Source organism: Pygocentrus nattereri, chromosome 28 (assembly GCF_015220715.1).
Source record: "Pygocentrus nattereri isolate fPygNat1 chromosome 28, fPygNat1.pri, whole genome shotgun sequence".
NCBI classification, from domain to species: Eukaryota; Metazoa; Chordata; class Actinopteri; order Characiformes; family Serrasalmidae; genus Pygocentrus; species Pygocentrus nattereri.
In genome coordinates, this window is record NC_051238.1 from 4421783 (window position 1) to 4448207 (window position 26425).

Sequence of the window (26425 nt, forward strand, 5' to 3'; positions counted from 1 at the left end):
TGTCTAAGCTTATAAGCTAAAACCACACTAAACATTGCTCTATAAATGTAAGATAGTCTCTTGCATACAGTATTTAGTAACTGTGTTATACAGTCGTAACATCCTGACCACCCCTCGTTTCTACCCTCACTGTCCACTTTATCAGCTCCACTTACTGTATAGCTGCACTCTGTAGTTCTACAGTTACAGACTGTAGTCCATCTGTTTCTCTGATACTCTGTTACCCTGTTCTACAGTGATCAGGACCCCCATGGACCCTCACAGAGCAGGTACTATTTGGGTGGTGGATCATTCTCAGCACTGCAGTAACACTGACGTGGTGGTGGTGTGTTAGTGTGTTGTGCTGGTCTGAGTGGATCAGACTCAGCAGTGCTGCTGGGGTTTTTAAACACTGTGTCCACTCACTGTCCACTCTATTAGACAGTCCTACCTTGTCAGTCCACCTTGTAGATGTAAAGTCAGAGACGACAGCTCATCTGCTGCTGCACAGTTTGTGGTGGTCATCCTCTAGTCCTTCATCAGGGGTCACAGGACGCTGTTGGCTGGATAATTTTGGTTAGTGGACTATTCTCAGTCCAGCAGTGACACTGAGGTGTTTAAACACTCCAGCAGCACTGCTGTGTCTGATCCACTCAGACCAGCACAACACACACTGACACACCACCACCACATCAGTGTTACTGCAGTGCTGAGAATGATCCACCACCCAAATAGTACCTGCTCTGTGGGGGTCCATGGGGGTCCTGACCACTGAAGAACAGGGTAACAGAGTATCAGAGAAACAGATGGACTACAGTCTGTAACTGTAGAACTACAGAGTGCAGCTATACAGTAAGTGGAGCTGATAAAGTGGACAGTGAGGGTAGAAACAAGGAGGTGGTCAGAATGGTCTGCCTGGTCGGTGAGCGTCACTGTCTCATGTTTTTTCAGCTTTATCTGCCTGCTGGTTTTGAGGATGTAAAGAAGTGGCTGAGGTAGAGCTGTTTTGGGCCTCCGTTTGGTGCACTCTCCCGTCGTTTCCTCGACTGCTTGGCCTGTTTGTCTTTCCCAGGTTCAGAGCTTTGCTTACGCTTCTTATTCTGGAACGGAGAGGCAGGAATTAAAGAATGAGGTGGGGGTTAAAGGAATGCATCACCTAAATATGTTAAAAATGAAATAATGGAGAACCACAGGGCACAAAGTCCCCCACTCATTATTTGCAACATTAGTATTTAGAGTAAAGTAGCTCTTAAGAGTCATCAACTTATTATATGATTAAACAGTAATAACCACTGGACAGTAGTGTTTCAGGCAAATATACAGCATATCACGTGTGGCTTTTTAGGAAGAAATGTTTTACCTTAGAGTCCTTCAGTTTGCTTGTGTTCTCATAATAAAGCTTCATAATCTGTAAGCAAAACCATTTTGAATAATTAAAATACAAGAATAAGACATTCAAATTTAACAGCACTCAGTACAGCAAACAGCCACTTGAGAAAATCCCAACTTGGCCCATTAAATAGCAAATAATTGTTTCTAAACGTTTATATTGTTTATATTATATACATTGCTCATAGAAAGATTACATGAAATTGAGTTTAAAAATAAGAAAAAACACGTGCATGAAACCTGGCAAAAATAGATAAATTAATAAAAACATTGGGTCTAACGGTAAACAAATGGGAGCCAGTCATAAAATGCATATTTGCTTGAAAAAACAAACACTAACATTAGATTTGTAAGGGCCTAGCCTGCACCGCTGGCCGCCAGCAGAGGGCAATCACGATGAGGTGCCATAAGTTCAGGGAACTCCAATTCCCAGAAGCCCTTGGGCTGATTAGGAAACAACAGCCCTTTGTCACACCTTTATAGAGGGGCGACCGGTACTGTACTTAGCCCAGGTGGGTACTTAAAGAAAAGAGAATAAAAGCAAATACGGCTGGAAAAAGATAAAAAAAGAAATTTCCCCAAAACTTAATTAAAAACCAAAAAGAAGGCTTGAACAAGAAACGGCTGCAAACCATACAAAAGGTGTTTGCTCCACAAAGAGCAAACAGATGAATCATAAACCTGACCTGCCTCTCAGAATCACAGAGGAAGTGTCTTTTGTTTTCTGATTATCTTTTATTTCACTTTTCTATCTCAGCATTTGCTCCTTTCAGCATCGCCTTTGTTTGCCTTTTCCCCGCCTTTTCATTTCACAATCGTTGAGGTGTTTTTCTCATTTTCGCATGTGTCTCTTGGTGGCACAGCAGTAACTCCTTGCATCACCAATCAGTACATCGGCGGTTCGAGCCTGGCTCTGAGCCACCTCAACTCCAATGTGCACAATCACCAAATTCAGACCCCATCACCTCAGTAAACTCATTTAAAACCCTTTCTCACGGGTTTTCCCCTCTGCACTTGAGTCCATCTCCCTGCCGTCCTGTAACAAGACTAAATCTAAATAAAGTACAACGAACAGTGATTTGAGTTTTTGTTTAACCATCCCAACGCTCTCAGTACAGTTACCAATCAATACCTGATCATTCATCTTACCATCTAATCAATGCTTCCTTAAATTAAATCCGGTGCTGCTGATGGAATCGAACATGTAATGACTGGTGTGCAGAAGTGAGAAGTCAAGAACCAAACCTGTGTTCTTCAAAGGATCTCTGCGTACTTCTGGCGAAATAAAATCCTAAAAGGTTGTGCGAAGCTGAAAGCACCTTACCAGGTTGAAGAACTTACCAGGTCACCTACCTTCTGCGCTTCTTCCGTATTGCCAGTCCATTATGCCATTATGAATTACATTTACATTTATGGCATTTGGCTGACGCTCTTATCCAGAGCGACTTACAATTTGATCATTTTACACAAGTAGGCGAAGGCGGTGTTAGGAGTCTTGCCCAAGGACTCTTATTGGTATAGTGTAGGGTGTTTACCCAGGTGGGGGATTGAATCCCAGTCTACAGCGTAGAAGGCAGAGGTGTTACCCACTACACTAACCAACCACGTTATGCTCCACTAATGCAGGTGACGCCATCACATTTTCTGATAAGTTCTCTGACTACTGATAAACAAATCTATCACAGTTCTATGACGATGTGGTGACATACAGAAGTCCACAATACTGCAAGCATTTAAGGTGGAATGGGAAAATTGGAACAAGAAGCTGGTGAATACAAAGCCAACTTCAGCCTTGTCCTCTTTGAACCTAACTATAAGATAACCTATATGTTTTGGTGCATTTAGGCGGTTATTCACTGTTTATTTAACAAATGCGTGTTTCACAGTGAAACACTGGCATCTCTGCTAAAGTTCAATGAAGCTCTTCACCGTCGTCCATCTGTGATTCATGCCACACCTCTTTTGTTACCAATTGATCACAGAGTTTGTCACGTAGTCTTCGTCCGAGGAGTTCACCCAGCTGAGATGCACGTGAATGAGCCCTCCGCGGCGACGTCTCCGGTTGTTTGTTTTCTCCACAATTATGTCATGTTGTTCACCAGCCAGGCGAACGGCGTCTCCACAAGAAATATGCAGGGACCTTAACTGTATTGTTCTACCCTACATTCACTACTTTACTGAAAATAATATATTCTGACTCCTTTTTACCGCAGTAATGCTTACTTGCATTTATTCTCATGTTCTTCACTTTCAAACATTTGAACCTTCCTCATCAAACGTTTGAACGTGACTAACATCATCACCCTCTACAGGGACCAGACTGAAACATGACAATCTTCTGCAAGATTTATCTGCTGAGTTCAACACACTGGACAACAAAACAAACTATAAAATGTGCCATAACTTTTGCACAGGCCACATTGCATTTTTTCCCCTGCAATAAGTTAAACTCAGCAAATAAATGTTCCAGGTAGAGAAGCAGTGTCCAGCTTTAGCATCTATTAAGTCTTGCGGTGCTGACCTTTTTGACCCCAGTGGAGACGGCGGCCTCCTGCAGAGCTGAATCTGTGAGCCAGCAGGTTTTCGGCTCTCTCTCTGCGTCAGCAGGGACACGCACACTCGCACTGTACACCACGTACGTTTGGTGGATGTGGGAGAAGATATGGACCACCTGCACAGAGAAGATGGATGGGTATTAAACACAGCGGCTCAAATTTACACATTTTCTACCCCTCGCCCAAAATGACTGGATCAGACAGGATGGATGTTGGGAGTGTTCGATTCTTTAGGTTATCATCACAGCCTCACCTGAAACTGTGTGGAGGTGTTCAGACTTGATCATGTGCTTTCTGACAGTATGGCTACGTTTACACAGCAGGTAAAAGTGGCCCAAAGCTGATTTTCCCACCAAATCAGATTTTTTTTGTTTGGCTGTTCACATTATCTTTTAAATGTGATCTGTATGCGACAGATCAGCTCCTAAACCGACCCACATGCGCAAAAGAACAGCGCTTCTCGTGGCTCGTCCAGAGGTAAACGATCAAGAAGACTAGTGACCACTAGTTGCTCCCGGTTTCGTCTTCGCCAGCATCACAGGAGCGATTATGAAGTTCCAGTGATTGACAGCTGAGCTCATCACCCAGAATGGGTTCGAGGTCGCCATAAAAAGGGTGTGTTATTTGGCCGTATTCAGTTGTTTCGCTCGAAACCTCTTCAAACCCTGAGCAGTTACCACTCGTTTCCTCTAATTTTATGGTACAGAAACATCAGCTTAAATGTTTGAGTCTCAGCAGCGCGAAATGATGATGAATGTCGAGTTGTATTGACGTAAAATTCGCATGAATTCCGATCTGGCTGTTCAGTCGGAGGTGCATTGCTGTAGATCGGATACAGATCGGATTTCAGTACCACATGTGAAAGCGTCTCAAATCGGAATTGAAAATCTCAGTGTTTTTTGCTGTTCACACTGACACACTGACACACCTCTGTGTCACATTTGAGGAAAAAGATCAGATTTGGGCCACTGCTGTGTTGGGCCACTGCTGTGTTGGGCCAATGCACAGCTGAAACAGTAGTAGCGGCCATCGCAAAGCCAGCTTAGTCGGTACTTTTGTCCATTTGTTTTCAGCCACATTTCAGACACCAAAGATGTCCTGGCTGATCGACATTTGAGGTGAGGAGAGATTTTCATAAACGTGACGTTTCACAATCACCAAATTCAGACAGCATCACCTCAGTAAAGAGGTGTCCACCTCCCTGCCGTCCTGTAACAAGACTAAATCTAAATAAAGTACAACGAACAGTGATTTGAGTTTTTATTTTTTTTTTTTAACCATCCCAACACTCTCTGTACAGTTACCAATCAATACCTGATCATTCATCTTACCATCTAATCAGTGCTTCCTTAAATTAAATCCGGTGTGGCTGATGGAATCGAACTGGTGTGCAGAAGTGAGAAGTCAAGAACCAAACCTGTGTTCTTCAAAGGATCTCTGCGTACTTCTGGCGAATTATCACTTTAATAACACCCAGGGATGTGATTCGTTGAGCTGACAGTGAATCGATTTGAATCACAAATGATGATTCATTGGTTTAAGAAATTGAAGTTAGTTTAAAGTTGAAAAGTTAAAGGAACATCACTTTACAGCCTCGCAATATTAAAAATGAATTAAAACATAATGGAAAACACTTAAATTGTGCACACTGTACACACGGAAAGCCATAAGAGAAATGTGGGGAGTGTGCTCTCGGTCTTGCTGTAGCAAAAGCAAATTATTTCTGGATTTTTTTCTCCCCAATTTAATCATATCCAATTCCTCCCACTAGTTAGGATTCCTCTACTCACTCAATACCAGGAGCACTAGGTGGGGGAAAACTAGGCTTCCCTTGAGTCCTGTGACTCTTTGCAAACTTCTGCTGACGCCACATCATTAGACGGTCTTTACAGTTCAGTCAAATTTCAACAATATTTATTCTCGGTTTTCTGTTTTTAGAGACGCCATGTGAAATAATCTGACCCACTTTCTTCTCTGACTGCTGTTTCTCTCCCCTCCCTCCCGTCTGTGAGCCACTCATTCGAGTCTCGGTGCTTATCGTAATGCACAGACCGGTCTGCCTATTAGTGACCTCTGCTGTAGCATCACCACAGATTGATCTATTGATGGGGCCAACTCTTAGATTAAATTCATTACACTAAACCGGGATCTGCTCTGCTTTCCTCGATCATTCACTGGCAGGTCATAAATGAAATACAGTTTATTTGATTTGAAGCTTTTTTTTAATATAAATGATTCAATGGCTTGAAATAATTGTTTTTCTCCAGTTACGTCGAAGTGAAACTAACCAATGTAATGTTGGTAATATATCGCTGCTGTCGGAATAAAAAACCTCGTATCTCCATTTTTCAATTTTTGGCATAATTTGGAAATACCTGTCCCTCTTTATATTGTGTGTAAATTTCATGATGAATGGACCCAAAGAAACGGCTTAAAATGACCTGGAAATTCTGGTTCCATTGACTTCCATTAAAAGTAAAGTAAGTTTTTTCCTTCTCCTGTAAAGTTTGTCATTTTTCTTCCGACAACAGTGATATGATAATGTAATATTATGAGCATTTAATGTATGATCATCAGACTCCTGACTGCACTCACCTCTCCCAGGTACTGAAAAGATTCTTCATCTGCTGATGTTCCCAGAATCCTCTGCACCTCAGCACTCAACAGGCTTCTGTGCTTCCTCTCAGAGATGCCCTCCTCTAAAAGCATGCTGGGTAACTCCCACATTCCCGCAAGAAGGCCTGGAAACCAACAGCAGAGCCGAAATCCACACAAAATATATCTGAGCTGTGAAAAGCATCTCTGCAGCTCAGCAGTCCTGCTGCCTGCATTCTGAGTTTACTGCTGCACACCTGACCAAACCCATCAGCTCTCAAGCTACTGAGGTCATTACAGTAAGTTATTAAATTAAGAGTATTGAGACGTTGCATTACTGCACTGGAGGACGACATTATTCCGCTAAACGATAGGGATGCGACAAAATTTCAGCATTTGAAACATTTTGGTCAAAATGGTATTTTCTTTTTAGTGAAAAACGTCTCTGGAAAAAAACAAACAGGAATACAACAATACTGCAAATATTGCATCTAGATTTTCATAGTAAACATCTCACACTTTATGCTAATGCTTCCTGGCTTGATTTGAGAGAAAGCAGAGAATTCAGATAAATGTTTCATCCAGCAGCGCTGTATTCACAGGGCCTGTGTTACAGAAAAATGAAATTTCCTTGCTTTTTTACATTATTTTTAATTTTTTTAAGAGTTTGATGTAGAATGTCAAGACTATAAACATACTGTTCACTCCCCAGTCCATGTAGTCCATATATGGAAATTTAATTGCATAAATGGTACATTTTGAACTTATTGTTTCTGTAAAGTCACAAAAAAAAACCCAACTTATTTACATGTATGGATAAAGAGGTTTGAAAAGGTCATTTAAAAATGAATCATGACTTTTTGTACCAAAAAAACTCAAAGACTTTATAAGTGAACCTTGCGAAAAAACAAAATACAAGAAAAATCTTTGAGTGATGGGCTCTTAAGAAAAACTACAACCCCAATTCCAGTGAAGTTGGGACGTTGTGTAAAACATAAAGAAAAACAAAATACGATGATTTGCAAATCCTTTTCAACCTACATTCAATTGAATACACTACAAAGACGAGATATTTAATGTTCAAACGGATAAACTTTATTGTTTTTTGCAAATATTCACTCATGTTGAATTTGATGCCTGCAACACGTTCCAAAGAAGTTGGGACAGGGGCGTGTTTCCCACTGTGTTACATCACCTTTCCTTTAACACTCAATAAGCGTTTGGGAACTGAGGACACTGATTGTTGAAGCTTTGTAGTTCGAATTCTTTCCCTTTCTTGCTTGATGTACAACTTCAGTAGCTCAGCAGTCCGGGGGCTCCGCTGTCGTATTTTGTGCTTCATAATGCGCCACACATTTTCAATGGGAGACGGTCTGGACTGCAGGCAGGCCAGTCTAGTACCCGCACTCTTTTACTACGAAGCCACGCTGTTGTAACACGTGCAGAATGTGGCTCGGCATCGTCTTGCTGAAATAAGCAGGACGTCCCTGAAAAAGACGCTGCTTGGATGGCAGCAGATGTTGCTCCAAAACCTTGTATGTACCTTTCAGCATTAATGGGGCCTTCACAGATGTGCAAGTTACCCCTGCCATGGGCACTAACACACCCCCACACCATCAGAGATGCTGGCATTTGAACTTTGTGCTGATAACAATCCTCGGCGGCGTTTCTGGGTGGTGTTGATATGTGGCTTCGCTTTGCATGGTAGAGTTTTAACTTGCACTTGTAGACGGAGCGACGAACTGAGTTCACTGACAGTGGTTTTCTGAAGTGTCCTGAGCCCATGTGGGAATATCCGTTACAGAATGATGTGGGTTTTTAATGCAGAGCCGCCTGAGGGGTCGAAGGTCACGGGCACTCAGTACTGGTTTTCTGTCTTGCTGCTTACTTGCAGAGATTTCTCCAGATTCTCTGAATCTTTTGATGATATTATGGACTGTAGATGATGAAATCCCTAAATTCCTTGCAGTTGCACGTTGAGAAACGTTGTTCTTAAACTTTTGGACTATTTGCTCACGCAGTTGTTCACAAAGTGGTGAATCTCGCTCCATCCTTGCTTGTGAACGACTGAGCCTTTCAGGGATGCTCCCTTTATACCCAATCATGACGCTCACCTGTTTCCAATTAACCTGTTTACCTGTGGAATGTTCCAAACAGGTGTTTTTTTAGCATTCCTCAACTTTCCCAGTCTTTTGTTGCCACTGTCCCAACTTCTATGGAACGTGTTGCAGGCATCAAATTCAAAATGAGTGAATATTTGCAAAATACAATAAAGTTTATCCGTTTGAACATTAAATATCTCGTCTTTGTAGTGTATTCTATTGAATGTAGGTTGAAAAGGATTTGCAAATCATCGTATTTCTGTTTTTATTTACGTTTTACACAACGTCCCAACTTCATTGGAATTGGGGTTGTAGTTTTTCTTAAGGGCCCATCACTCAAAGATTTTTCTTGTATTTTGTTTTTTCGCAAGGTTCACTTATAAAGTCTTTGAGTTTTTTCACTGGAATTGGGGTTGTATGAAATCTTCTGTTCTATAGGATACAATGGAATATTTACCAAGATGCTATTAAATGTTATGCACAGCACTGATATATACTGTCCTTACTTCTAATCAAATTATTTACAACACCTTTATAATAATGTGTACAGACTTTACAACTAACCCCCTCTGAATACTGTATCCCACCCACACACTTGACTAACTGCTGCCGGCCTAACTCTGTAAGATGCTGTACCTTTACTGGGTCTCTGAGTGAGCAGGTATTCAACATTCCCCTGGTCACTCTGCCTCTGCAAGACACAAGTTAGTGTCCGCTCCACACGAGGGGCTTTCTTCACGGGTTTTCGGGGGTAATTCTGCACCCCCAGCTCACCATCCCAGCCCTCAGATAGGCAGAGGTTACAGCTACCAATCACTGCACCAAAAAGATAATAACACAATGTTAACATGTTACAACTTGTAATAGACTTAGACATGACTGGATTAGTTTTAGCATCAGACTAAAACTACACACACTGCAGATTCATACTGGATTAATATCACTCCACAATTATTACAGTCAGACTGTAAAATTACACACTGCAGATTCATACTGGATTAAAATCACTCCACAATTATTACCGTCAGACTGTAAAACTACACACTGCAGATTCATACTGGATTAAAATCACTCCACAATTATTACAGTCAGACTGTAAAACTACACACACTGCAGATTCATACTGGATTAAAATCAATCCACAATTATTACAGTCAGACTGTAAAACTACACACGCTGCAGATTCATACTGGATTAAAATCACTCCACAATTATTACCGTCAGACTGTAAAACTACACACGCTGCAGATTCATACTGGATTAAAATCACTCCACAATTATTACAGTCAGACTGTAAAACTACACACGCTGCAGATTCATACTGGATTAAAATCACTCCACAATTATTACCATCAGACTGTAAAACTACACACGCTGCAGATTCATACTGGATTAAAATCACTCCACAATTATTACCATCAGACTGTAAAACTACACACACTGCAGATTCATACTGGATTAAAATCACTCCACAATTATTACAGTCAGACTGTAAAACTCCACACACTGCAGATTCATACTGGATTAAAATCACTCCACAATTATTACAGTCAGACTGTAAAACTCCACACACTACAGATTCATACTGGATTAATATCACTCCACAATTATTACAGTCAGACTGTAAAACTCCACACACTGCAGATTCATACTGGATTAAAATCACTCCACAATTATTACAGTTAGACTGTAAAACTACACACACAGCAGATTCATACTGGATTAAAATCACTCCACAATTATTACCATCACACTGTAAAACTACACACACAGCAGATTCATACTGGATTAAAATCACTCCACAATTATTACCGTCACACTGTAAAACTACACACGCTGCAGATTCATACTGGATTAAAATCACTCCACAATTATTACCGTCAGACTGTAAAACTCCACACACTACAGATTCATACTGGATTAATATCACTCCACAATTATTACAGTCAGACTGTAAAACTCCACACACTGCAGATTCATACTGGATTAAAATCACTCCACAATTATTACAGTTAGACTGTAAAACTACACACACAGCAGATTCATACTGGATTAAAATCACTCCACAATTATTACCGTCACACTGTAAAACTACACACACAGCAGATTCATACTGGATTAAAATCACTCCACAATTATTACCGTCACACTGTAAAACTACACACACAGCAGATTCATACTGGATTTAAATCACTCCACAATTATTACCGTCACACTGTAAAACTACACACACTGCAGATTCATACTGGATTTAAATCACTCCACAATTATTACCGTCACACTGTAAAACTACACACACTGCAGATTCATACTGGATTTAAATCACTCCACAATTATTACCGTCACACTGTAAAACTACACACACTGCAGATTCACACTGGATTAAAATCACTCCACAATTATTACAGTCAGACTGTAAAACTACACACACTGCAGATTCATACTGGATTAAAATCACTCCACAATTATTACAGTCAGACTGTAAAACTACACACTGCAGATTCATACTGGATTAAAATCACTCCACAATTATTACAGTCAGACTGTAAAACTCCACACACTACAGATTCATACTGGATTAATATCACTCCACAATTATTACAGTCAGACTGTAAAACTCCACACACTGCAGATTCATACTGGATTAAAATCACTCCACAATTATTACAGTTAGACTGTAAAACTACACACACTGCAGATTCATACTGGATTAAAATCACTCCACAATTATTACAGTCAGACTGTAAAACTACACACTGCAGATTCATACTGGATTAAAATCCCTCCACAATTATTACCGTCAGACTGTAAAACTACACACACTGCAGATTCATACTGGATTAAAATCCCTCCACAATTATTACAGTCAGACTGTAAAACTACACACTGCAGATTCATACTGGATTAAAATCACTCCACAATTATTACAGTCAGACTGTAAAACTACACACACTGCAGATTCATACTGGATTAAAATCACTCCACAATTATTACAGTCAGACTGTAAAACTACACACACTGCAGATTCATACTGGATTAAAATCACTCCACAATTATTACAGTCAGACTGTAAAACTACACACACTGCAGATTCATACTGGATTAAAATCACTCCACAATTATTACAGTCAGACTGTAAAACTACACACACTGCAGATTCATACTGGATTAAAATCACTCCACAATTATTACAGTCAGACTGTAAAACTACACACACTGCAGATTCATACTGGATTAAAATCACTCCACAATTATTACAGTCAGACTGTAAAACTACACACACTGCAGATTCATACTGGATTAAAATCACTCCACAATTATTACAGTCAGACTGTAAAACTACACACACTGCAGATTCATACTGGATTAAAATCACTCCACAATTATTACAGTCAGACTGTAAAACTACACACACTGCAGATTCATACTGGATTAAAATCACTCCACAATTATTACAGTCAGACTGTAAAACTACACACACTGCAGATTCATACTGGATTAAAATCACTCCACAATTATTACAGTCAGACTGTAAAACTACACACACTGCAGATTCATACTGGATTAAAATCACTCCACAATTATTACCGTCAGACTGTAAAACTACACACACTGCAGATTCATACTGGATTAAAATCACTCCACAATTATTACCGTCAGACTGTAAAACTACACACACTGCAGATTCATACTGGATTAAAATCACTCCACAATTATTACCGTCAGACTGTAAAACTACACACACTGCAGATTCATACTGGATTAAAATCACTCCACAATTATTACAGTCAGACTGTAAAACTACACACACTGCAGATTCATACTGGATTAAAATCACTCCACAATTATTACAGTCAGACTGTAAAACTACACACACTGCAGATTCATACTGGATTAAAATCACTCCACAATTATTACAGTCAGACTGTAAAACTACACACTGCAGATTCATACTGGATTAAAATCACTCCACAATTATTACCGTCAGACTGTAAAACTACACACTGCAGATTCATACTGGATTAAAATCACTCCACAATTATTACCGTCAGACTGTAAAACTACACACACTGCAGATTCATACTGGATTAAAATCACTCCACAATTATTACAGTCAGACTGTAAAACTACACACACTGCAGATTCATACTGGATTAAAATCACTCCACAATTATTACAGTCAGACTGTAAAACTACACACTGCAGATTCATACTGGATTAAAATCACTCCACAATTATTACCGTCAGACTGTAAAACTACACACTGCAGATTCATACTGGATTAAAATCACTCCACAATTATTACAGTCAGACTGTAAAACTACACACACTGCAGATTCATACTGGATTAAAATCACTCCACAATTATTACAGTCAGACTGTAAAACTACACACTGCAGATTCATACTGGATTAAAATCCCTCCACAATTATTACAGTCAGACTGTAAAACTACACACACTGCAGATTCATACTGGATTAAAATCACTCCACAATTATTACCGTCAGACTGTAAAACTACACACACTGCAGATTCATACTGGATTAAAATCACTCCACAATTATTACCGTCAGACTGTAAAACTACACACTCTGCAGATTCATACTGGATTAAAATCACTCCACAATTATTACCGTCAGACTGTAAAACTACACACTGCAGATTCATACTGGATTAAAATCACTCCACAATTATTACCGTCAGACTGTAAAACTACACACACTGCAGATTCATACTGGATTAAAATCACTCCACAATTATTACAGTCAGACTGTACAACTACACACTGCAGATTCATACTGGATTAAAATCCCTCCACAATTATTACCGTCAGACTGTAAAACTACACACACTGCAGATTCATACTGGATTAAAATCACTCCACAATTATTACAGTCAGACTGTAAAACTACACACTGCATATTCATACTGGATTAAAATCACTCCACAATTATTACATTCAGACTGTAAAACTACACACACTGCAGATTCATACTGGATTAAAATCACTCCACAATTATTACCGTCAGACTGTAAAACTACACACTCTGCAGATTCATACTGGATTAAAATCACTCCACAATTATTACCGTCAGACTGTAAAACTACACACTGCAGATTCATACTGGATTAAAATCAATCCACAATTATTACAGTCAGACTGTAAAACTACACACACTGCAGATTCATACTGGATTAAAATCACTCCACAATTATTACAGTCAGACTGTAAAACTACACACTGCAGATTCATACTGGATTAAAATCACTCCACAATTATTACAGTCAGACTGTAAAACTACACACGCTGCAGATTCATACTGGATTAAAATCCCTCCACAATTATTACCGTCAGACTGTAAAACTACACACACTGCAGATTCATACTGGATTAAAATCCCTCCACAATTATTACCGTCAGACTGTAAAACTACACACACTGCAGATTCATACTGGATTAAAATCACTCCACAATTATTACCGTCAGACTGTAAAACTACACACACTGCAGATTCATACTGGATTAAAATCACTCCACAATTATTACAGTCAGACTGTAAAACTACACACACTGCAGATTCATACTGGATTAAAATCACTCCACAATTATTACCATCAGACTGTAAAACTACACACACTGCAGATTCATACTGGATTAAAATCACTCCACAATTATTACCATCAGACTGTAAAACTACACACACTGCAGATTCATACTGGATTAAAATCACTCCACAATTATTACCGTCAGACTGTAAAACTCCACACACTGCAGATTCATACTGGATTTATATCACTCCACAATTATTACCGTCAGACTGTAAACTCCACACACTGCAGATTCATACTGGATTAAAATCACTCCACAATTATTACAGTCAGACTGTAAAACTACACACTGCAGATTCATACTGGATTAAAATCACTCCACAATTATTACAGTCAGACTGTAAAACTACACACACTACAGATTCATACTGGATTAATATCACTCCACAATTATTACCGTCAGACTGTAAAACTCCACACACTGCAGATTCATACTGGATTAAAATCCCTCCACAATTATTACCGTCAGACTGTAAAACTCCACACACTGCAGATTCATACTGGATTAAAATCCCTCCACAATTATTACCGTCAGACTGTAAAACTCCACACACTGCAGATTCATACTGGATTAAAATCACTCCACAATTATTACCGTCAGACTGTAAAACTCCACACACTGCAGATTCATACTGGATTAAAATCACTCCACAATTATTACCGTCAGACTGTAAAACTACACACTCTGCAGATTCATACTGGATTAAAATCACTCCACAATTATTACCGTCAGACTGTAAAACTACACACTGCAGATTCATACTGGATTAAAATCACTCCACAATTATTACCGTCAGACTGTAAAACTACACACACTGCAGATTCATACTGGATTAAAATCACTCCACAATTATTACAGTCAGACTGTAAAACTACACACTGCAGATTCATACTGGATTAAAATCACTCCACAATTATTACATTCAGACTGTAAAACTACACACACTGCAGATTCATACTGGATTAAAATCACTCCACAATTATTACCGTCAGACTGTAAAACTACACACTCTGCAGATTCATACTGGATTAAAATCACTCCACAATTATTACCGTCAGACTGTAAAACTACACACTGCAGATTCATACTGGATTAAAATCACTCCACAATTATTACAGTCAGACTGTAAAACTACACACACTGCAGATTCATACTGGATTAAAATCACTCCACAATTATTACAGTCAGACTGTAAAACTACACACTGCAGATTCATACTGGATTAAAATCACTCCACAATTATTACAGTCAGACTGTAAAACTACACACGCTGCAGATTCATACTGGATTAAAATCCCTCCACAATTATTACCGTCAGACTGTAAAACTACACACGCTGCAGATTCATACTGGATTAAAATCACTCCACAATTATTACCGTCAGACTGTAAAACTACACACGCTGCAGATTCATACTGGATTAAAATCACTCCACAATTATTACCGTCAGACTGTAAAACTACACACGCTGCAGATTCATACTGGATTAAAATCACTCCACAATTATTACAGTCAGACTGTAAAACTACACACGCTGCAGATTCATACTGGATTAAAATCACTCCACAATTATTACAGTCAGACTGTAAAACTACACACGCTGCAGATTCATACTGGATTAAAATCACTCCACAATTATTACCGTCAGACTGTAAAACTACACACTCTGCAGATTCATACTGGATTAAAATCACTCCACAATTATTACCGTCAGACTGTAAAACTACACACACTGCAGATTCATACTGGATTAAAATCACTCCACAATTATTACAGTCAGACTGTAAAACTACACACTGCAGATTCATACTGGATTAAAATCCCTCCACAATTATTACCGTCAGACTGTAAAACTACACACACTGCAGATTCATACTGGATTAAAATCACTCCACAATTATTACAGTCAGACTGTAAAACTACACACTGCAGATTCATACTGGATTAAAATCACTCCACAATTATTACAGTCAGACTGTAAAACTACACACACTGCAGATTCATACTGGATTAAAATCACTCCACAATTATTACAGTCAGACTGTAAAACTACACACACTGCAGATTCATACTGGATTAAAATCACTCCACAATTATTACAGTCAGACTGTAAAACTACACACTGCAGATTCATACTGGATTAAAATCCCTCCACAATTATTACCGTCAGACTGTAAAACTACACACACTGCAGATTCATACTGGAATAAAATCACTCCACAATTATTACAGTCAGACTGTAAAACTACACACACTGCAGATTCATACTGGATTAAAATCACTCCACAATTATTACAGTCAGACTGTAAAACTACACACTGCAGATTCATACTGGATTAAAATCCCTCCACAATTATTACCGTCAGACTGTAAAACTACACACACTGCAGATTCATACTGGATTAAAATCACTCCACAATTATTACAGTCAGACTGTAAAACTACACACTGCAGATTCATACTGGATTAAAATCACTCCACAATTATTACAGTCAGACTGTAAAACTACACACACTGCAGATTCATACTGGATTAAAATCACTCCACAATTATTACAGTCAGACTGTAAAACTACACACTGCAGATTCATACTGGATTAAAATCACTCCACAATTATTACAGTCAGACTGTAAAACTACACACACTGCAGATTCATACTGGATTAAAATCACTCCACAATTATTACCGTCAGACTGTAAAACTACACACACTGCAGATTCATACTGGATTAAAATCACTCCACAATTATTACAGTCAGACTGTAAAACTACACACTGCAGATTCATACTGGATTATAATCACAGATCTCGTCAATCATCATTTAAATCATAGCATCTCCTCAAGTAAAAGTGATTCAGCAGAAATACAGCATTGAATAACATGATCTGAACTCACAGCAGTTTTCTATATCAGGAACAGCGCTGTTTTGCTTTGGGTCCAGTTTGCTTCGAAGTCTTTTGACGTCTTTCTCTTGTTGTAAGATCACCTGAAACAAGCACAGAGTCCGTGTTTAGACTTCTGCGGGTTCTGCAGGAACAGAGAACGTTCTGACGGCACTGCTATTTTACCTTCTTGTAGGCGTGGCAGTGACTTTGAACAGGACACTGAGCGCAAAGTGGGTTTTTAGGGGTACAAACTGTGGCCCCCAGCTCCATCAAAGCCTGGTTAAAATCTCCAGGTCTCTCTGGATCCACTAGAGTGTCTGCCATTTTCCTAAAATGGAATAAAATTGACCTTTTTCCATAATTGTGCAACACAATGACATTCAAATATGCTAATGAGACTAAAATGAAAATAATAAAAACATGCAATATGTCTTCATATTCTCAACTTTGGCCACTATATGACTATTAACTGTCAGGTTGTGTTTGATGTTATTGTCCTCTGCACTTTGTTACCAGACCGTGTTTATGTGGAAATATGTTTAATTAAATGTAATATGGGCAAATATGTTTATTACTACGTGTACATCAGTCAGGTTCATGCAAATGTAGCAGCAAAATTAGCTCAACACATCAAACTATTAACATTTGAGATTTCATGATGTTTCAAACTGCTTCATAAAGAATCTAAATCTACCCAGCCAGCCATCCAAACACCCACCCACCCCTCCATAACTATCCACCCACCCGTCTGTCCATAACCATCTACCCACCTGTCCATAACCACCTACCCACCTGTCCATAACCACCTACCCACCTGTCCATAACCACCCACCCACCCCTCCATAACTATCCACCCACCCGTCTGTCCATAACCATCCTCCCAAGCCCATCCACCCCCCCAGCCACCCACCTACCCATAACCATCCACGCACCTGTCCATAACCATCCACCCACCTGTCCATAATCACTCACTCATCCACCTGCCCATTTGGATGTTCTGAACCGAGGAGAACCAGGACTTTGGCAAGTCATTTTCTAAAGGTGACCCACTGAGCTTTTCTAAATGTAAATGTACAGTTTGACCACTGCATCCCCCTGCGTACCACAGTGCCTCAGTGACCGGAGGGCTGGTGCTGTCTGCTCCAATCACCCGAACTCGACACAGGACCCGAATCACGTTCCCATCCACAGCACCTGTAACCTGTAACAATCGGGCTGTGAGACCTCCCATCAAATAAAACATAAACAAGGGATCGCAGAGGTGCTGAGATTAAAGGATAAGAATATGGAAAATGAGAAACTTTGTTGAGATTTATGTGGTTTAATATACCAAAATATTCAGTTTTATTATACATCATTTTTTTAAACCACATATTACACTTTTCATCGTAATACATGTTTTACATTTATACATCGTTTTTGTTGCTGTGCCTTTAAGACTGCTACATGTAAATGAGCTTTGTTCTGGTTGGTTGCCCTGTACTGTGCCACATTCAATCAGCGCTGAAACACTCCTATAACATTCCTTTCTAATGACACGCCGAGTTTCAGACACATTTCTCTGGCTTTTTATGATTATATTTTTATTTGATTTCACCGCATTTACAAGGAACGTTAATCTATTTATCTGCTGCTGTGCTCGGCTCTTTTTTACCTCTGGAAAAGTGCTACGGTGGCCGGTTAGAACAAACACCTACAGCAGGGGTGTCCAAAGGCTGGCCCCAGGGCCAAACGCTGTCCGTGGAGAGATTTTAATTGGAGTGTGTTATAAGTGGCCTGCCAGCCAGTACGCTGCAGTTCTTCCTTTCACCTGATGGTGGCAGCAGCACTATGAAATTACAGTGTAACATGCTGCAGGTGTTGATGAAGTTAGCTACAGATTAAGAGCCTTTCATCCCTGACCGCACCTGCAGCTTCACTTACTGACTCACATTTAGTCCAGACTATAAAAAGCACAAACTTAACATTGTAAACCGGCGATTTTGGCAATAATTTTAATATATATATTATCATTTTTTTTATTGACAGCCACAGCAAATGCGTCTCACATTTCAAGACCGTCAATGAACATGAAACAAAGCACGGACGAGGAGAGAGCTGAGAAATGAAGCAGCTGCAGAGTCTCACAGCATCAACTTCTAATCAGAGCAAAGTCAGTTGTTCAGCAAATATTAACCCTTTAAGGTCAAACTTGGCTATTTATGCTGTTGAAGCTGCTCTTTGCCCTTTAAAGAATATTATCTAACAAAACAGAACATTTACAGATTTGTCTAGCTTATTTTAGATTTTTTGAACATGAATATACTTAACACATTAATCATTAATGAAATTGAATTTGTTATAAGCCCATACCAATCCAAACTGCTCTGAAGCCTCAAGCATCTTCTATACAGTGATAGGACACACAGTAGCTCACACAACGCTCCGATTCTATGCGCTAATAGTTTTGAAACGTAATGTTTCGAATCATTTGTAAATAATATTTCAGCCCTCAGGTATTGCGACAGGTTACGATCCGGCCCTCTTTGAAGAAAGGGTGGACACTCCTGACCTACAGGAACTCAACTCTCAACAGCATCATGTTTACAGTGAGTGATTCTTTTAGACGGGTGTACCTGTCCCAGGGCGATGGAGCCGATGGCCCCGGCGGTGTAGCGGCCGACTCCTGGCAGCTGCTTCAGAAGAGCCTCGGCAGACCTGGGCATCTCCCCACCCAGCTCGGTCACCACCTACAGCACCGACACCACAAATCAAAGACAGAGCACAGAGAATCAGCACAGCGGCAGTTCAAAGTATGTGTTCCATCACCTGCAAGACATTTAATTCTACAAATCTAAAAATACGTCGATCGGGTGTAACATCATGACCACCCCTCGTTTCTACCCTCACTGTCCACTTTATCAGCTCCACTTACTGTATAGCTGCTCTTTGTAGTTCTACAGTTACAGACTGTAGTCCATCTGTTTCTCTGATACTCTGTTACCCTGTTCTTCAGTGGTCAGGACCCCCATGGACCCTCACAGAGCAGGTACTGTTTGGGTGGTGGGTCATTCTCAGCACTGCAGTGACACTGACGTCGTGGTGGTGTGTGTTGCGCTGGTCTGAGTGGATCAGACACAGCAGTGCTGCTGGAGTTTTTAGGGTCAGTTTTGGGAGCTACTTTAACTGGAACACTTAAGATGAACATCCACGATGCAGAAACTAATGACTCTATTAACGCCACTGAGAGCTCTACACTGGTAACAACATCACATCTGCGCTGTTTTAGGATACATTTGTTAAAGGACTGGATCACAGTCCTCCTTTTCCCCCTCTGATATCCCAGCCTGGTGTCGATGCCATTTCTAACGGCTACTGTACATAATACAGATTTACTGTTATCACATAGGCTTTGTTCACACAGCAAGTAAAGCGGCCCAAATCTGATCTTTTTCTCCATATGTGATACAGATGCGTCAGTGTGAACAACAAAAAACACTGAATCCGACACTTTGACCATTTCTGTTTTGAGACGCTTTCATATGTGGTCCTGCAGTCCAATACACGTCTGATAGGCAGCAACGTGGCTCAGCCTGAACAGCTAGATTGGACTTCATGCGACTTCTACATCAATCCAACTCAGCATTTCGTGCTGCTGAGACCTCATACACTTTTGTCCGAACGTGGCCATAGGAGAACGAGGCTGCAGAGTCAAAGAACAAGTAAAAAGTCTGAAAGCAAAGTTGAATAAATCTGAGGACGTGGACCAGAGAAGTTTGAACACGTTCTGGGTGACGAGCCCAGCTGTCAGTCAGTGAAGCTTCATGATGGCTCCTGTGATGCTGGTGAAGATGAAGCTGCTCCTCCGGGAGCGACTGGCGTTCGTTGGCGGTCGTGATTGTTTACCTCTGGATGAGCCGCGTGAAGCAGTGTGACGCGTTCTTTTGCGCATGCGGATCAGTTTAGGAGCTGATCTGTTCAGACTAAATTTGCATATAGACCAGATTTGGGCCACTGTTAACTGCTATGTGAATGTAGTCATAGCCTTATGACTATTCAACACAGTCAAATTCATTAAGCAGCTTAAAAAACCTTCTTAGCTCCTTCGTGCAGCCTCCGTCCACGAGAGTAATATCCCAAGCCTGCCCACATCTGATTCACCTCCTGCCAAAAAACACCTGTGTTACATTCTGACATCTGACATATAACAGATGTAAGATATAAGGACCTCATCTGTGATCCTGTGTTTAAAGCCAGTTTTTATTATACTTATATACAGATGGTTCCTGCTCACCTCCAGTGAAGCTTCTGCAAGTTTCTGCACTGATGGCCACCTCTGATGTAAAAGTCAATTAAATGTAACTTAATTAAATTAAACACCAAAATACAATCCAGGAAACAAATATTCATACAAAAAGAGGAAATAAATCCAAAGAGACCCACCTTCATCCATTTGTTGTAGTACTCTACCACTGTAGCAACCTGAGTCTGCTGTAGCATCACCTCCGACACCCACACTGGCAGAAGACAGCCAAACGAGTGAATAATCAGTGGTGGACGAAGTACACAGATCAAGTAGTTGAGTTAAAGTAGAGACACCCAAGGTAAAATATTCCTCCAGTAAAAGTAGAAGTTCCTCCCTTTAGACCTCCACTTGAGTAAAAGTACTAAAGTATTTCCCTTCAAATGTACTTAAGTATAAAGTAAAAGTACTAAAAGAGGAATTCTGGCTCTGATCTGGTCCTGTTATCATTTTTATAACCAGACTGGCTTCATGAACTCATTTCAGGTGAAAGTCCTCCAGCGTCTCTCTTGGTAAACCAGTCTTTTAATAGAACGTCATTAATTAGTGACGCTGACGTCTATTAAAATGATCAGAAGCACAAAACACTGAAGGTAAACAGTTTCCATCAGGGAGAACCGAGTGGCTCTGAAATCACTTTTTACACACAAGCAAAGTTTCAGTTTCAGATTTATTTACAACTTAGTTCCAAGTTTAAGTTGAATAAAAACTGGCTTTAAACTCAGGATCACAGATGAGCTCCTTTACTATGTTGATCTGTAGGCGTCTGTTCATAAACATAAACCAGCCCAAACTCATTTACTATAAAATGAAATGGTGTTTGTAGAAATTCAGAAAAAAGCCGCGTCAGTCTCGACTGCATATGTGGACATATTTCTATATTGAGCTCTATTTACACAAAGTTAGGTTAGTTCATCATTTATGTTGAACAGACTCTCCCAAAGTTTTACGCTGCTGCGCTGACGTTGAACCGCGTGCTGCACTGGGTCGGTATGACCAACAGGTCAAAACCAGCTCTAAACAAAGTGACCGCTGGGCCCTGATTGGTGCTCTGGCTTTGCGCTTCTTTCGTTTTGACATGTTACGTTTTTATACACACAGAAACCAAAAGGAACGACAGATTTCTCAGAATGTAGGAGGAAAAAGTCGGATATTAGACTCTGAAATGTAGTGGAGTGAAAAGACGCCCAGAACGGAGAAACTTCAGTACAGATACACCAAAAATACTAAAGTACAGAAACTAATTACATTTACTCAGTTACTCAGTTACATTCAGACTCAGAATTACCTCCATATGTCCGGATGTTGACGTCCTTCTCTGTCACGGCCTTTAAACACAAAGAGAATCAAATAGTCAGGACAACTCGCCCCCTTGGAATTATAAGGTTCTCTCCGTGCTGGTTTTAGATATCGAGCTATCGAGGGAAACTGATCTGAACATGTCTCTCTAATACATGAACAGGACGGACACCCTGCACTTATTCTAAATGTACAATATCAAAATCCTAACAAGCGTTGTTTTGCTAGAGCTGGAGTTTTCTGGGAAGAGGTCAAATGCAGACAGAACCTTCTAATCCTGAGATCTCACCACTGCTCGGAGTTATAAGGTTCCATCTGGCAAAACATGAAAGGAAGTAAAGATTTTCAGGGAACACAAACAGGTTATACTCGGAATGTGTTTTAAAGCATAAACAGTGTCTACATTATCAGAAAGTTATATTTAAAGCTTTCCAAGACATTTTATGACATTTATTTTTTTGGTTATTTTTTAAATTTAGGACAACAATATAATATAAAGGTCAGTGCTAAATATTTTGTCCAGTGCAGAGGTCAGTTTTAGGTAGGAACCATTAGTTCAAGCTTCATTCAGGTTAGACAGCAACCAGCCACTGTAATAATCTGTCCCAGCAGGTCAGAGCAGCAGGTCAGTGTAAAGGCAGTGTGAGGTTTGGTTTTATATCAGAAATGTGACTCTAATGAGCCAAAATGTCTTATTTTGGAAGAGAGAAGAAAAAGAAAAGATGAATGAATGAAATGAAGGTTGTAATTAAAACCCCATCAATTCAAATGTACATTATTTAATTACCTTTAATATAATAATAAGACGAGCTGTAAGACGACAGGCAGAGTTTAGAGACAGAAACATCAAGATTCTATATGCAAGCCAATCAGCACCTCGAATTCAGGCAAGAGGACCAATCAGGTTCTGCACTGACCTTCATACTTAATCTGTCCATCAATGCTTTGTTGAATAATAAAAAAAATCATTTGTTTGTTTCATAAAGCTTTATAAACCTTTCCCGCAGTCGCTGAGCCGTGCGGCAACATGACAAAGAAGCAGAACCTGATTGGTCCTCTTGTCTGCATTCGAAGTGGCTCGCAGATAGAACCTGATAGAACCTGATAGAACCATGTTGGAGTTTGAGTTTGGAGAGAAAGGAGAACTTTTTTTGTTTTCTAGAAAAAGAGTTTAAAAATGCAGACAAGGTAAAAAAAAAAAAAGTAGTCAGTCAGTCAGTGAGTCAGTCTGTCAGTCAGTGAGTCAGTCAGTCAGTGAGTCAGTCAGTCAGTCAGTGAGTCAGTCAGTCAGTGAGTCAGTCAGTCAGTCAGTCAGTGAGTCAGTGGGTCAGTCAGTCAGTCAGTCAGTCAGTCAGTCAGTCAGTGGGTTAGTCAGTCAGTCAGTCAGTCAGTCAGTCAGTGAGCCTGTCTGTCTGTCATTTTCTGTTTGTGGCAAAGTAAGAAGTAAAAACGTTCAGATGGCTTGAGCGTCTCCTACAGCTGTCAGAGTTGTTGCTTAGCAACGGCGTCTCAGCGGAGCGATACGGCGATGTTATGGTGAAATATCAGCACGGTTAGGATTTCTTATCCAGTATAAATCGCTCATGAACTTCACGCGAAACCAATCCCAACACTGCTTCAGCGTTAGATTAGACTAAGTCTATGTACCAGTGTTCTCCATGGCAGCTCTCTCTTGCTCTGGTCATACCAGGACAGCAGATGAGAACGAAAGAGCCTCAGTTCAGTAGCGTCACTGAAGAAGTGATATGAGGACAGTTCGGCGGGCTCTTCTGAAAGAAGAAAAAAAGAGAGACGATCTGATCCAACGTTAGAAACTCCTTACATGTGTCTGAACTTTCTGCCCATTTTCTCAAGACCAAGTGAACTTTGTAGTGTTGATGCAGTTTATCAGCCCCCCTTTACCTCATTTATCACTGGTCAGTTTCTGTTGCCCATGTATGATTTAGGTGGTGGTCCACTCTCAGCACAGTGGTGACACTGAGATGGCAGTGTGTGTGAAGCTGGTACGGGTGTTTCAAACACAGCAGTGTTTCTGGTGTTTCTGTTGAGAGTGGACCGTTCCCCCAAATATATTCAGCCAGAGTTTTTAACCGTATTTGCTCGACAGAATGATTTGCTAAAAAATGTCAAGTTGACGATGAAATAGAGTTTAAAAATGGCCAATAAGTGTAGCTAGCCACAAGGTTCTTCAAGGGTTCTTTAGTAAAGTCAATGTGTCTATACAGAACCACGAGTTCTGCATAGACACATTTTATGCTTGAACAGTTTTTTTCATGGTGAAATGGTTTTTCAGATTGATGTAACTTGTATGGTTCTATAAAGAACCTGATTGAAACTGGTTCCATTAGCACCAACAAGGCATCTTCTATTGTTCTGATGTCAGGCACATAACCTACAACACACACGAGGTCCTATACAACACATTCTCCATCCATCTGAGCGAAATGGTTCTACACAGAACTTGTGGTTCTAAACAGAACCACTGCCTTTACTAAAGAACCCTTGGAGAACCATATCTGTGTGTATGAGTGGTAAAGTGAACATCTAGAGCTGATCAAGCTTATGATGATGATGATGAAGCGCGGTTACAGTACAGCTCACCTTCTTTAACTTGAGGAACTTTAGGCTTTGCTCTCTTGCTGGATTTGACCTGTGCTGCGTCCACTCGGTTCTTCAGCGCTGCCCGGTTCGGCTTTGTAGATCTAAACTTGCTCATCGTGTTAATCCTGAATAACAGCCGCATAAAACTAAGCCTAAACAGCGCAGTGCAGTCCAGTCCAGCACAGTCCAGTCCAGTCCAGCACAGTCCAGTCTAGTCCAGCACAGTCCAGTCCAGCCCAGCACAGTTCAGTCCAGTCTAGCACAGTTCAGTCCAGTCCAGCAGTCTAGTCCAGCACAGTCCAGTCCAGCACAGTCCAGTCAAGTCCAGTCCAGCACAACTCAGTCCAGCCCAGCTGTGCAGCGGAGCCGCCACTGACTGTGTGAGTAAAATCCGCTTCTTTACTCATAAAGCTGCGTCTGTGGCGGAAACATTTCTTCATATTAATATGATCATAACTTTTAATAACACGGTTTGTTTTCACAACGCGGTGGAAGCACAAAACCCGCCATGCGTTGCTCTTCCTGGAGGCGGAGAGCGCGAACAACCAATCAGATGCAAGCGTACAATTGCCAGCCAATCCAATGCGAGTGCAGGATACGCAGCCAATCAAATGCGTTCCCAACTCTTATTATCCTTCATAACACGCTATAAAACTGTTTATAAATGAGTAATATCAGAGCCGGGATATGGAGAGCCTGGCCACTTCCTATTTCCCCTGTTATATCAGAACCAGGACTGCGGAACAGCAGGGGGCGCCCGCGAGCGAGTCCTCAATGAATGGGAGTGAATGGAGCTCAGCGGCTAAACACGAGCAGTTAAAATAGTTTCTGATCGCTCGCCCAGAACTTTCCTTTCATTTTAGAAAGCAGAAGATTGAGTTTCACTAAAATAAAGAAATCTCGCCTGTAAATTTAATTTATTCCACAGCAGACGGGTTTCGGGCAGCTGGAGGCGGGGCTTTACTGCTAGAGCCGGATGATTGACGGGCGAGCGGAGCAGCTCATTGGCTGTTCGCGCTCACTGACGTTATGGCCCTACATGAGGCGCCTATAGCTCGAGTTTAAAAGCTCTTAAAAATAAAACAGCGGTGTTAAAGTGTTTTATTATATTCCTTGTTCAGGAAATG

At 40.4% G+C, this 26425-nt stretch overlaps 1 protein-coding gene across 1 annotated transcript; it reads right to left on the reverse strand.

Annotated features, from left to right (window-relative positions):
• Window positions 1-822: 822 nt before the first annotated feature.
• Window positions 823-25815, reverse strand: mutyh (mutY DNA glycosylase). The gene is made up of 15 exons (XM_017722373.2): window positions 25299-25815; window positions 24345-24466; window positions 22687-22726; window positions 21539-21612; window positions 21390-21431; window positions 21188-21259; window positions 19732-19845; window positions 18220-18317; window positions 17300-17444; window positions 17127-17217; window positions 9257-9436; window positions 6519-6664; window positions 3890-4039; window positions 1340-1387; window positions 823-1079 (listed from the first exon to the last, which is right to left on the reverse strand). The coding sequence occupies exons 1-15, from the start codon at window positions 25438-25440 to the stop codon at window positions 933-935; spliced, it is 1611 nt and encodes a 536-aa protein (XP_017577862.2). The 5' UTR covers window positions 25441-25815; the 3' UTR covers window positions 823-932.
• Window positions 25816-26425: the final 610 nt, after the last annotated feature.

Coding starts and splice junctions, on each gene's coding strand:
- mutyh (XM_017722373.2), bottom strand. CDS start 25,440: ATGCGGCTGTTATTCAGGATTAACACGATGAGCAAGTTTAGATCTACA. Junction 18,318..19,731: donor GCTCCATCGCCCTGGGACAG/GTACACCCGTCT, acceptor CGATTGTTACAG/GTTACAGGTGCTGTGGATGG. Junction 9,437..17,126: donor TCCTGATATAGAAAACTGCT/GTGAGTTCAGAT, acceptor TTTTTGGTGCAG/TGATTGGTAGCTGTAACCTC.